The following is a 13,947-nucleotide window of genomic DNA, read 5'->3' on the forward strand; positions in this document are numbered from 1 at the left end:
AGTTTTAAAGAATGAGCCCTAAGTTGAAACAGGCTAGCTACTGTGCGGCTTTAAATCCCTCAAGTCGTAAGCTTCCACTGTGTTTTTCTAACTGGACAGGGTGTTTTTATTGCAAGGAACTAAGTCACCTCTTTAGTTAAAAAATAAAGTCAGAGTGAAAAAAATCTGGCACTTCCTACCGCAGTATTCACCACCCTGTCATTATTTCTGCAAGCCTGGGAATTCAGCTTGGACCTCCCAGTATTTATTGCAGCTTGAGGCCAAGGTGCCCCTAAAAGTATTTTCTTTTAAGGGCTTTAGAAATCGTTTAATGCTGCTTTCCTCCCGTTTCCCCCTCTTTTTTAAAAGAAAAAAAAATCTATATATGGATCGCGAGAAAGTTCTGGGCATGTATTTGTCTAAAAGCATCCCGAACGAAAAAAAATCTTGAAACGAAAATGAAGAAGAAAGGAGGGGAGGCATTCCTTAATGGAAGTATTGCATGCAAAGAAGGCTGGATCTCTTTAAGGCTCCCCCTGAAGCTGGCGATGCACACACAAGGGTTGCCTGCCTGGGTGGTCTCTCTACTTTGGTGAGCTGTTGCTAAGCAGCTAATAATAGTCATGTTTGCTGAGTAATTTCTACCCTCCTCGAGCCAATCCGCCTCGGAGAAACCCAAACCATCTGACAGCCCCAGGGGCGGGCTTTCAGCTCTTTTTTTTCTCTCTCTCTCACTCCCCCCATTCCACTCCTCCTCCTCCTCTTTATCCAAATGGAGAGAGTCCTTTTTTTCTTCTTAACCTCATCTCTTGAGCCGAGGGGCTCCAGCTCGGTCCTGCCGCACACACGCCGGGGAAGAGCACCAGGTAGCCGCCCGCCCGCCGCCACGGGGCAGAGCGTGGAGCCTCGCCGGCCCCGCGGCTCGCGGGTAGCACCCCAGCACTGAGGCAGTATGGTGCAGCGCGGCGAGACAGCGCAGCAGCATCCGCAGCCCGTCGTGCCGCTGCCGCGCCGCCGCCGCTGAGCGCCGCCGCGGACAGTGGCTTCCCGGAGGCAGCGGCGGCCGGAGGAAGCGTTTTCAACGGGAGCGGAGGAAAGCGCGGCGGCAACCGGGGGGGGGGGGGGGGGGCAGGGGTCGCGCCTGCCCACCCACCCTCCCTGGGTGCGGGGAGCAGCCGCCAGCACCTCGGGGACCGCACGCGATGTGGCAATGGGAGGCGCGGGGTGCGACTCGACAGGAGCGGCCGCGGCGGCAGCCACCGCCCAACGCCCCGCGTGAAGCGGCCGCGCAGCGGCGGCAGCAGCAGCAGCCCGCGGTCTGCAGCGCCGCCAGCCCCCCGCGGGCCCCGTCGCGCTCCGCGGGCCACTACCGGGCTCCGGGCCCCGCCGCAGCGGCGGCAGCAGCAGCACCAAAGGCAACTCCCTCACCCCGCCGGCAGCGGCGGCAACATGGCCTCAGCCGTTAACGTGTTGGAGCCGGAGACGAGCAGCGGTGCGGGGGGCGGCGGCGGCGGCCACCCCGGCCGGGCGGCGAGGAGCAATAGCAGGAGGCGGCGAAGGACCGGAGGGAACCAGCGCGCCGCGGCGCCCGACCGGGAGTATCTGCAGCGACCAAGCTACTGCGATGCGGCTTTCGCCTTGGAGCAGATCTCAAAGGTGCATTCAATCTCTCAGACTTTTTTCAGAGATATAGATACATGCTAGTACTATTATTATGGGGGAGGTGTTTTCTCGTGGGGGGTGGAAGGAGGAGATGGAAATGAAACAGCCACCAATAAAATGCTGGGAAAAAGAGAGGGACGTGTGTGACTCTTTAGTGCGGGAGAGAGTGCTCTCCTTCCCTTCCTTCTTGCATATGCTTTCCCTGGTGTGTGTTTGTGCTGCGGAGCGCTCCTCTAGTTAAATTTCCCGGAGGCAGTTTCACCTCCCTCCCGGCCTCCCCCGGGTAGTTTGTGGCCCGCTCTCGCTTTTCCTCTCCCCTCTCTGCTTCCTTTGCTTCTCTCTATTCGCTTGTAGCACTCTGCAACTTCATTAACACCGGTCTCTAACCGGAAAAGGGGAGAAAACGAGCGGCTGCTTTCTTGGCAAAAAGTTGTGCTTTTGCGAAGTTCTCCACCGGGTGCCGAAAACGCGACTACCCTCAGAGAGGGGTTCTCATAGCAGAGAAAGTTTGTAACGTTTACCCCAGCGTTCGGAGGAAAAGTGAAAGTTGTAAATAAATTACTACCTTAAATCTTCTGTGCAGGTCGTACTGAGTCCCCCCGGCTCACTGGCTTTATTGTTAGCGTGGAAACGCCGGAGGTGCAGGAGCGCGCTGGAAGCCCGACTCGAGGAGGGGAGGGGGAACGGTCCCAACCGCTAACGTCTGCGAACCAAAAAATGTTCAAAATAAACAACCTCGAGAGACAATGCCTTTCTGCAAAGAGCATTTCATTTCGTGGAGCAGATTTCTAGGCTTTGTAAAAAGGGAAAAGGCAAAAAAATCCATGTGGCTGCCCTCTTCCGTTCACAAATATTGCCGTAACTTACACATGGCTGCTCTACTTCCTAATTAAGATCGCACAGTGTCTCCAAACTCTATGGAAATTAATTGCTTATGATCTTACAGCACTGCTCACCACGTGGATCATGCATTTACTACAAAGTTGTGCTAAGGGCTGGGAATGGGAGAAATGGCAACAAATTCCTATAAAGTAGTTTTCCTTCACCATCGACATCCCCCACCCCTGCCATCAGCCCTTTAGAGGTCTAATGAGAACAGGAAAGGAGACTTTTTTTTTTTTTCTTGACATGCCTGTTGAGATTCATTGACATAGGTTATTTCTCCCCTAGAGCCATGAATCTTGCCAGCATGAATGAGTGTGTTGTCAACCTGAACTGGTAGTGGTGATGAGTGCAAGACAGTGATGGGCAGCTTAGGTAGGGAGCAGGCACATGCACGCACTGTCTCGTTTATACAGATTTCAAGCAGTGATGGAATCCCAAACCTGTGTGGTGGTTTAGCAATAGGACAGTTACCAGCAGATACACATCTTGGCCTACAGGAATACTTAATGGTGGTTGCAAGCTGCTTGGCTGAGCTGTGGGGTGAAGGCCCTTCTCAAAGGACAGCATTACTGTCTTTACTCCAAGGGACACTGTGAGGATATGAGCATTTATGTATAAATAACTGTTTTGCTTGTGTTAGTGCTTGGAGGGGGGCTTTCCCCATATGCCCTCTTGGAATAAGTGTGCCTTGCCTGTGTCAGTGTCTGCCCCAGCCTCTTAACTACTAACCTTTCCTTGCCTTGTAGGGGAAAGCTACTGGAAGAAAAGCACCGCTGTGGCTGAGAGCAAAGTTTCAGAGACTATTATTTAAACTGGGCTGTTACATTCAAAAAAACTGTGGAAAGTTTTTGGTTGTTGGCCTTCTCATATTTGGGGCTTTCGCTGTAGGATTAAGGGCAGCAAATCTTGAAACCAACGTGGAGGAGCTGTGGGTGGAAGGTAAGTCCGAGATCCCCTTTTTTCTGACGCCATCCCTCCCCACATTGCCCCTTCCACCTCAGGAGCTGGATAAAAAGAGCTTGAGTGTTGGAGACTTTAAGAGTGTGTGCATGCATGTGTGTGTGTATACATATATATATAATAGACCTTCTTCATGCTGAGGAGGGCCTGCTGACTGTTTGGGGGCTGGGTTGGCGGCCAGGGGAAGCCTACAAAGCGCTGGCTATGTCCAGCACTGTGGTGTTTTGCGGGGCTCTGAGGCTGGTGAACACGAGAGAGTGTGTATAGATTGGGAAGGGGCGGGCAGCAGGGCACGTGGCTCCGGGCGGCACATACCACTTCACCACCCACGGAGGGCTGCAGGACAGTGGGCTGTGCACTCTGGGTGAGTGCCTGGCCTTATTGCGCTCAGCTATATCACTTGTCCACCCTCTAGCCCCTTTCTCCAGACAGGAGGGCGGCTGGCAGCGGTGTCTTTCTGGCCCCGCTGCCAGAGACGGGAGGCTGCGCTGCAAGGAGGCCCCCCCTTCGCCATTTTGGGAGTGCATGTGCCCGTGGCAGGCCATGAGGAGCACGGCCTAGAGGGGTGGGTGCCTGTGTGTGGTCCTGTTTTTTTGGACAGCTTTCAACTGTGGGGGAGAAACATTTGTCTCAAGGTTAAAAAAAAAAAAAAAAAAAGACTGCTGAAGTGAAGCCCGGCCTGGCCGGCCCAGAGGCTGTGGCCGGGCAGCCGGGTGTGGGGTGGCCGTGGGCACTGCCCTAGGCCAGAGGGGAAGATGTCCTCCAAAACCAGCCAAAAGGCTCACCCGTGTTGCCTTTGTGTTGGTAAGCACCAGTGTAGGAAGGTTGCTTTGGTAAAGGAGAAGAAATTGTATTGGGAGGCTGGGGGTTTGTGTGCTTCCTTTAGAAATAGCCCCATCCCAGCATGTGGGCAGGGGAATGTGAAGTGCCTGCTTCCCTTGAGGGCCTGGAGGCAGTCAGCATCACTGCCCTCCTGCCCGGGGTTACTCTAGTCAGAGGCATGACTCTAGGTTGTAATTTTTTCTTTTCAGGGAGAAAATATTATTTACTTAGCATCAGATTCCCTTTTTAGCTGTGTTGATGTAAAACCAGACTGACTTTGTTGACAGTGGTAGTTACTCTGGATTTATGTCAAAATAGCTTGCAGCAGAATTTGGCTTATAAAAGTTAATACAGAAAACTGCATAAGTAATCATTAGTAAATACCTCTGTGTGTGTGTGTGTGTGTTGAGAATTTAGTGCTGAGTGCAAACAAAGTTACCAGCTATTATCAAGGTGGTCTGTCTTGCCCCGTGGATGAGTTATAGCATATAGGACCAGATTTTATCTTTGCAGATGACAGCCATATTGGTGTCAGGATGAAGTTCATGGATCATTTAGTGAGTATTATTCTTTCTATTTTGAAAAATAATGTGCTACTAATTGAACTTTTTTGGTACATGTAGTTGAGGTGCCCAAAATACGATGAAATCAGCCCCCACAGCCCAGAAAAATAGAGCAGGCACTGCAGGATCCCACCCATAGGCAGAGATGTACATTCAGAATCTGTTCTGGTCATTAGGTGCTGTGCACCTTAATTACTAATGCAAAAAGTTGTGAACATTCTTTTTTCCTCAACATTTTTTTCTTAATTCCTTGTGAGATTGTTGTGGCAAAATTTCTTTTGTCAATTTTTGCTCTTACTTTTTTGTTTCTGCCTTTTTATAAGTGTTTGGTAAATAATGTTTGATTGCAGTCCCATCCAGCACTTGTCCCTGAGGATTATTATCCTGATATTACTGGGGTTCACTTACTAGGAAGGGTAATCCCATCTTATGCCACCTGCTTCTCCTGACAGTTTAATAAAAGAAACCGCTTGCTGACAACACCCGTGTGACTGGCCCAGCAGTAAAAATGCAATTCTCAAGGAAAAATCACAGAATCACAGAATGGTTGAGGTTGGAAGGGATCTCTGCAGGTCATATGGTCCAACCCCCCTGCTCAAGCAGGGCCACCTAGAGCCAGTTGCCCAGGAAAATGTCCAGATGACTTTTGAATATCTCCAAGAAGGGAGATTCCACAACCTCTCTGGGCAACCTGCTCCAGTGCTCGGTCACCCTCACAGTGAAAAAGGGTTTTCTTATGTTCAGACAGAACCTCCTGCGTTTCAGTTTGTACCCATTGCCTCTTGTCCTGTCACTGGGCACCAATGAAAAGAGCCTGGCTCCGTCGTCTTTGCACCTTCCCTTCAGGTATTTATATACATTGATGAGATCCCCCCCTGAGCCTTCTCTTCTCTAGGCTGAACAGTCCCAGCTCTCTCAGCCTTTCCTCATATGTGAGATGTTCCAGTCAGTCCCTTAATCATCTTCATGGCCCTTTGCTGGACTCTCTCCAGTATGTCCATGTCTCTCTTGTACTGGGGAGCCCAGAACTGGACACAGCATTCCAGGTGTGGTCTCACCAGTGCTGAATAAAGGGGAAGGGTTACCTCCATTGACCTGCAGTTGGAACCTTCTGTGTACAACACAGGGCAGTCCATGATCTCCTACAGAGGTCACCCCTGCAACACCACCCCCCCAAACCCCTGCCAATTATTTCAATGCAGCTATTACATTCTAAATCATTGATAGGTCTCTGTCAAGTTCCATCTTTACAGGTATCCATGTCACTGCTCAGGGTTGATGCTCATTGCTGAAAAGCTCATGCATCAAAAGAATAACTTAAGTATTTAAAATTCCTCTTTCATCTTTAAGAGTTTTAACTCAGTGAAACTCTAGTTTAGTCTAGAATAGTGCAACTATTCTTCGGTCACTGAGAAGGTAAAGGGTGAAACCTGAACTCATTGAAAGCAGTGGCAGAACTTGGAATTACTTTAGTGTAGCCAGCATTTGTACAAAACTGTACTAGACTAATACATGACAAGTGTCCCCACTCTACCTATTATGGGAAGGGCAAGAGGAGGATCTTGTTCTGTAGAACTGGCAGCCCCCCTAAGTTGTAAGAACACAGTTCTTTTTGCCTTTCAAACTTCAGAGGAGTTTAATTTACTTGAGGCTCCAGATAATTAACCTTCATTATTATTTCCAACCTTATCATGCTGTGGCTAATGTCTGTGCCAGAATGTGCACTATAAATCCTTGTTTGGAAGGGTTTGTTTCCTTTTCTGTTGGAACATGTACGCTTAGACAGGGCACTGCCTTGGTTGCACCATTCCTTTCTTCTATCCTGAGCTTTGAGTGAATTCTTGCACCCTGGGGATTTTGCTGGTTATGAACAGGTTGAGATGGCCATTTTTGTAGTACCGGAGAGCTTGGAGATTTTGGTGCATAAATCCAGGAGTGAAATAGAACAGTTGAAAGCTACATTACTTTCTTGTTCCCTGTGCCACTGCTGTTGAGCAGGAACAGAGGGAATATAGGTAAGCAGTAGGGCTGGCTCAGCAGTAGGACAGGCTGCTGCTGGAGTTGTGGCGCCATGTGGAGGTGTTGATGAGTGGTTTGAGGTCTGCTAGTTCCTATTACTTGTTAAGTGGACTCTTTTGTAGAGAATGGGCCTTCCTTTCTCATTATTCCTCAGCAGACACTGGGTTCAGACAAGAGTGAACTCTAAAAGCCATGGACCCTCAAACTTGCTTTCAACAGAGAATGCATTAAGGAAAACTCGTCATCCTGACTCCATCTATTTTCATGATTTATTTTTTGTGTGGGAAGAGATGGTCCAACAACCGTTACTAAATAGTATTTGTGGTGGCTCCTCAGAAAGGTAGTAATACGCACAGTGTATGCATGTAACAGTTCTTGACCGCTCAACAAATTTAAAGGGTATTACATGCAAGTGAATGTTTCAGTTATGCATAACTGTTAGGAGACTCCAAAATATGACAGCTTCCAGGTGTATGAACTGACTGATTCCTTTGTTTAAATTATGCTCCACAGCAGATGCCTAGATTAGTGCTGGCTGGACAAAGCTATGGGAGATTTGTCTGGTTTCCACAATGCCATGTTTATATTTCATTTGGATTTCTCCTTCAAAGCTAACTTACCTATGATCTGTTGGAGTTGTGTCCACTGGGATGCTAATTTTACCGTGTCTGCAACTGCTTTCCTTTTGGTGTCTAATGGAATATGTTCTCATCTTGATACTCATGGATTTTTATGCATGACTCTTGCTAACATAACAGTGAATTATGCACTTCAACCTATGAGCAGTCAGGTAAAACTGTGCTTGCAAAATTTTCTGCCCCACAGCTACCTATTTAAGAATATTCTGATTGGCTAAAATACTGTTTTGGTTATAGACCTTGCAGTACTGTTCCTTGTCAGGCTTTTTCTCCTGTTTATAGAATTAAGTTCACTCTTCCAGCCTTTTCACAGTGTTTTTTCTCTCTGTCGTGGTTTAACCTGGCAGGCAGCCAAATACCACGCAGCTGCTTGCTCACTCCCCCCGCCCCCCCAGTGGGACAGGGAGAGAATCGGAAGGGTAAGAGTGAGAAAAACTTGTGGGTTGAGATAAAGACAGTTTAATAGAACAGAAAAAGGGAAAATAATAATAATAATTAATGATAGAATATACAAAATGAGTGATGCACAATGCAATTGCTCACCACCCGCGCTGACCGATAACCAAGTAGCAATCGCTACTCCCTGGATCACGCCTACCATTCATATACTGAGCCTGACGTCACATGGTATGGAATACCCCATTAGCCAGCTGGGCTGGCTGTCCTGATTATGTTCCCTCCCACCTTGTGTACCTAGCTCAGTCAGTAGGCATGGGAGCTGTCCCTGGACTAGGAGGGCACTTAGGAACAACTGAAAACATCAGTGTGTTATCAACATTCTCCTCATACTAAATCCAAAACACAGCACTAGGAAGAAATTTAACCCTATCCCAGCCGAAACCGGGACAGTATCCACCCCTTGTTCTATACCATTTATGTCGTGCTTAGATTTCACAATTTCTAATACATTCTAATTAATCACCATCACCTCTCTCGTCTTTATATATACACAGATATCATTCCCTTAGTCTATGGGCCATCCCTCTAAAATGTCCATTGAGTTCATTTTAGTCCATGACTTCGGTCTCCATCTGTCATAACAGTCTTTCAGGGCAGGAGAGATGATGTGTGGTGTTGGACTGTTGCATGCTGAAGCCAGTTCTGATTTCCAGTATTGCTGTGCTCGTCCGGTTCTACTGTCGTTGCACTTGGCTCCGTTTCATTGGAGTTAGTTAATTCTTCATTAATCAGGGTGATTTTCCTGCTACAGCAACCATAGAGATAATGATGATATACAATATGATATAATAATTAACATCATACAATTCGGTTCATTGGCTATTTTCACCCAAAATCAAATCCCCTTGAGGTACACACCGGACCTCCCCATCCTTTCGCATTACCCACCAAGTGCACCCAGGTCCTTGAGCAAAAGCAATCCCATGGATGGGTTTTCCCTTGCCAGAGGCAGGAGTAACCCAGACTGTCTTCCCCAGCATATTTCTTATGTGCGCGACAGGGTCTTTATCCCCCTCTACAGTATGTAAGGGTTTTGATTGGGCAGGGCCAGCTCGATTAACAGATCCCCTAGTGTTGACTAACCAGGTGGCCTTTGCTAAATGTGTATCCCAATGCTTGAATGTCCCACCACCCATTGCTCTCAGCGTAGTCTTCAACAGTCCACTGTATTGTTCAATTTTTTCGGAGGCTGGTGCATGATAGGGGATGCGATAGACCCACTCAATGCCATGCTCTTTGGCCCAGGTGTCTATGAGGGTGTTTCGGAAATGAGTCCCGTTGTCTGACTCAATTCTTTCTGGGGTGCCATATCACCATAGGACTTGCTTTTCAAGGCCCAGGATGGTGTTCCGGGCGGTGGCATGGGGCACAGGGTATGTTTCCAGCCATCCGGTGGTTGCTTCCACCATGGTGAGCACATAGCGCTTGCCTTGTCGGGTTTGTGGGAGTGTGATATAATCAATCTGGCAGGCCTCCCCATATTTATATTTCAACCATCCTCCCCCATACCAGAGAGGCTTTACTCGCTTGGCTTGCTTGATGGCAGCGCATGTTTCACATTCATGGATATCCTGTGCAATAGCATCCATGGTCAAGTCCACCCCTCGATCACGAGCCCATCTATATGTTGCATCTCTCCCTTGGTGGCCTGAAGTGTCATGGGCCCACTGAGCTATAAATAATTCACCCTTATGTTGCCAGTCCAGATCCACCTGAGCCACTTCAATCTTAGCAGCCTGGTCCACCTGCTGGTTGTTTTGATGTTCTTCAGTGACCCAACTCTTGGGTACGTGAGCATCTACGTGACGTACTTTTACAGTCAGATTCTCTACCCGGGCAGCAATATCTTGCAACAACGCGGCAGCCCAGATGAGTTTACCTCTGCGCTGCCAGTTGTTCTGCTTCCACTGCTGCAACCACCCCCACAGGGCATTTGCCACCATCCATGAGTCAGTATAAAGTACTGGCCATTTTTCTCGTTCAGCAATGTCCAAGGCCAGCTGGATGGCTTTCACCTCTGCAAACTGGCTCGATTCACCTTCTCCTTCAGCAGTTTCTGCCACTTGGCGTATAGGACTCCATACAGCAGCTTTCCACCTCCGATGCTTTCCCACAAGGCGACAGGACCCATCAGTGAACAGGGCATATTGCTTCTCGTTTTCTGGTAGTTTGTTATACAGTGGGGCCTCTTCAGCACGTGTCACCTCCTCCTCTGGGGATATTCCAAAATCTTTGCCTTCTGGCCAGTTCGTGATCACTTCCAAGATTCCTGGGCGACTGGGGTTTCCTATTCGGGCCCGTTGTGTGATCAGCGCGACCCACTTACTCCACGTAGCATCGGTTGCATGATGTGTAGAGGGGACCCTCCCTTTGAACATCCAGCCCAGCACGGGCAGTCGGGGTGCCAGGAGGAGCTGTGCTTCAGTACCAACCACTTCCGAAGCAGCTCGAATCCCTTCATATGCTGCCAACATCTCCTTTTCAGTTGGAGTGTAGCGGGCCTCGGATCCTCTGTATCCCCGACTCCAGAACCCTAAGGGTCGACCTCGAGTCTCCCCTGGTGCTTTCTGCCAGAGGCTCCAGGTAGGGCCATTCTCCCTGGCTGCGGTGTAGAGCACATTCCGTACATCTTGTCCTGCCTGGACTGGCCCAAGGGCTACTGCATGAACTATCTCCTGTTTAATTTGTTCAAAGGCTTCTTGTTGCTCAGGGCCCCATTTGAAATCCTTCTTCTTCCTGGTCACGTGATAGAGAGGGCTTACGATCTGACTGTAATCTGGAATATGCATTCTCCAAAAGCCCACAACGCCTAAGGCGGCTTGTGTTCCCCTTTTGCTAGTTGGTGGGGACATGGCTGTTATTTTGTTGACCACATCCATTGGGATCTGATGACGTCCATCTTGCCATTTTATTCCTAAAAACTGGATCTCCTGGGCAGGTCCCTTGACCTTACTTTGTTTTGTGGCGAAACCCGCCTTCAGAAGGATTTGAATTATTCTCTCACCTTTCTCAAAAACTTCCGCTGTGTTGCCACATACAATGATGTTATCAATGTACTGCAGGTGTTCGGGAGCCTCACCCTGTTCCAGTGCGGTGTGGATCAGTCCATGGCAAATGGTAGGGCTGTGTTTCCACCCCTGGGGCAGTCGGTTCCAGGTGCACTGGACGCCCCTCCAAGTGAAAGCAAACTGTGGCCTGCGCTCTGCTGCCAAAGGGATTGAGAAGAACGCATTGGCGGTATCACTTGTGGCGTACCACTTGGCTGCCTTTAACTCCAGTTCGCATTGGAGTTCTAGCATGTACGGCACGGCAGCACTCAGTGGCGGCGTGACTTCGTTCAGGCCACGGTAGTCTACTGTTAGTCTCCACTCTCCATTAGACTTTTGCACTGGCCATATGGGACTGTTAAAGGGTGAGCGAGTCTTGCTGCTCACTCCTTGGCTCTCCAGTTGACGAATAAGCTCATGGATAGGGATCAGGGAATCTCGGTTGGTGTGATATTGCCGCCGGTGCACTGTTGTGGTAGCGATTGGTACCTGCTGTTCTTCGACCCTCAGCAACCCCACAACAGAAGGGTCTTCCGAGAGACCGGGCAAGGTGGACAGCTGTTTAATTTCCTTTGCCTCCAGGGCAGCTATACCAAAAGCCCACCGGTACCCTTTTGGGTCCTTGAAATACCCTCTCCTGAGGTAGTCTATGCCAAGGATGCACGGAGCCTCTGGGCCAGTCACAATGGGGTGCTTCTGCCACTCATTCCCGGTCAGGCTCACTTCGGCCTCCAATACAGTTAACTCTTGGGATCCCCCTGTCCCTCCAGAAATACAGATGGGTTCTGCCCCTTTATAGCTTGATGGCATCAGGGTACACTGTGCACCGGTGTCTACGAGAGCCTTATACTCCTGTGGCTCTGATGTGCCAGGCCATCGAATCCACACAGTCCAGTAAACCCGGTTGTCCCTTTCCTCCACCTGGCTGGAGGCAGGGCCCCTCTAGTTCTGGTCATAGTATCCGTCTCTCACTTCTTGCAAACGTGAGTCAAGAATTCCTTCGTAAGTAAGGAATTCCAAAAGTAAGATCAGCCCTTCTACTCTGTCTGGGGAACTGTTCACTGGAAACTGGACCGTCGTGAGACAGGTTTTTCCTGACAACTGGAGCAGCATTTTTCCTGGGAGAACCCCCTTGTGTGATTGTTTTTCCTTGCAACTCACGTACCTGTGCCTCTAGGGTCAAGGTAGGTTTTCCATCCCACTGCCTCATGTCCTCTCCGTGGTCACGCAGGTAAAACCACAGGGTGCCCCGTGGTGTGTACTTTCTATATCCTCTCTCTTGAGCAGAAGAACGCTGACTCCTAATGGTTGAGATACTGGTCCATACAGGTGGAGGATAGGACCTATCATTTTTGAGTTGCTGGACCTCCCGGGACAGTTTCTCCACAGCCGAGACAAGGGAGGAGGAGACAGTTTCTTCGTATTCCCGGAGTCTGCTAACCACGTCATCCACCGTTGGTTGCTTCTTCCTCTTTCCAGCACAATACTGCCAGCGAACTGGCATACGGCACTGGTGCACTCCGTACCAGCTTCTGCCACATGGGTCGCTTGCACTGGACTTCATCTGGATCTTTGGGCGTTTGGACGTTGTCCAGGTCACTGTAAACCACCTCCAGCACGCCTAGTTCTCTCAGGTACTGGATACCTCTCTCCATAGTGGTCCATTTGCCTGGGCGATATATAACATCTTCCTTGAAGGGATACCTTTCCTTCACGCCTGACAGCAGTCACCTCCAGAGGCTGAGGGCCTGTGTCACTTTTCCAATCTCTTTGTCAATGCCCCCTTCCCTAGCAAGGGATCCCAGCTGTTTGGCCTCCTTCCCCTCTAATTCCAGGCTGCTGGCCCCATTATCCCAGCATCGGAGCAGCCAGGTAACAATGTGCTCGCCTGGACGACGGCTGAAATCTTTCCACATATCTCGCAGCTCACTCAGGTATAGGGATCGGGTGGTTTCCTTCTCGTTTATGAGTTCTTCTTCTTCCTCCTCCCCTCCTCGTGATGGCCCTGCTCTTCCACCATCTCTTTCTAAACGACCTGACCTCCGCTTCCAAGATTTCCTCTTCTGTACAGGGGCGATGGATACCAGCAAGGGTTGGTCCTCTGGTTCAGCTGTAGTACCTGTTGCTGGGGTTTGGGTAGCTGCAGTGCCTGTCACGGGGGTTGGAGTAGCTGCAGTGACTGTTGCTGGAGTTTGAGTGGCTGCAGTGCCTGTCGCAGGGGTTGGAGAAGCTTCAGTGACTTTTGCCGGGGTTGATCTCTGGACAGTATTCCTAAATAGTTGTTTAACCCTAAACAAGGCCTGAACCACAGTCAGGAGACATAGCAATATGAACATGCTTGTTTGAACATCCCAAGGATATTCAAAATTCTCAGGGAATATTGTGGACATCTTCATGAAGAAGATAGAAGAAAAAGGAGTTTCTGAAGATATGGAAGGGAAGATGAACAAGTGGGAGAAAGTGTCCCATCCTGTCTCCCCCTTAAATTCATTCTCTGAGGAGAAAAAAGTGCAATTACTAATAGTTTCTAAGAGGTGGTTCCCAAGGTACAGAAATGATGGCAGTGCCGAGTACAGATACCAGATTAGACTTACGACCAATGATTTTATCACCTCATAAAACAGCAGCAAAATGACAACCTTGGCCCAGTTCCGACTAATGATAAACAGCACAACGGGGAACATATACTGCAAGCAAGGTATTACATGACCCAACATTGAGAGCCAGCCCCACAACTTTGAGAGCCAATACATCAACATTGTGACCAATCAATATAATGAATGCTTATAACAATTTTGCCTTAACACACTTTGGTCAGATCTATCGTTATCTCAACCCTTCGTGCCCCGCGTTGGGCGCCAAAAAGGACTGTCGTGGTTTAACCTGGCAGGCAGCCAAATACCACGCAGCCGC

At 49.3% G+C, this 13,947-nt stretch overlaps 1 protein-coding gene across 1 annotated transcript in view; it reads left to right on the forward strand.

Moving 5' to 3' along the window:
• Positions 1–970: 970 nt before the first annotated feature.
• LOC142074879 (protein patched homolog 1-like) overlaps positions 971–13,947 on the forward strand; it is a 101,157-nt gene continuing 88,180 nt past the window's right edge. The window contains exons 1-2 of the mRNA XM_075135813.1: positions 971–1,635; positions 3,273–3,465. Coding sequence (XP_074991914.1) covers positions 1,429–1,635; positions 3,273–3,465 — 400 coding nt within the window. The 5' untranslated portion in view covers positions 971–1,428. The remainder of the gene's footprint in view (positions 1,636–3,272; positions 3,466–13,947) is intronic.

Source organism: Calonectris borealis, chromosome W (genome assembly GCF_964195595.1).
Source record: "Calonectris borealis chromosome W, bCalBor7.hap1.2, whole genome shotgun sequence".
NCBI classification, from domain to species: Eukaryota; Metazoa; Chordata; class Aves; order Procellariiformes; family Procellariidae; genus Calonectris; species Calonectris borealis.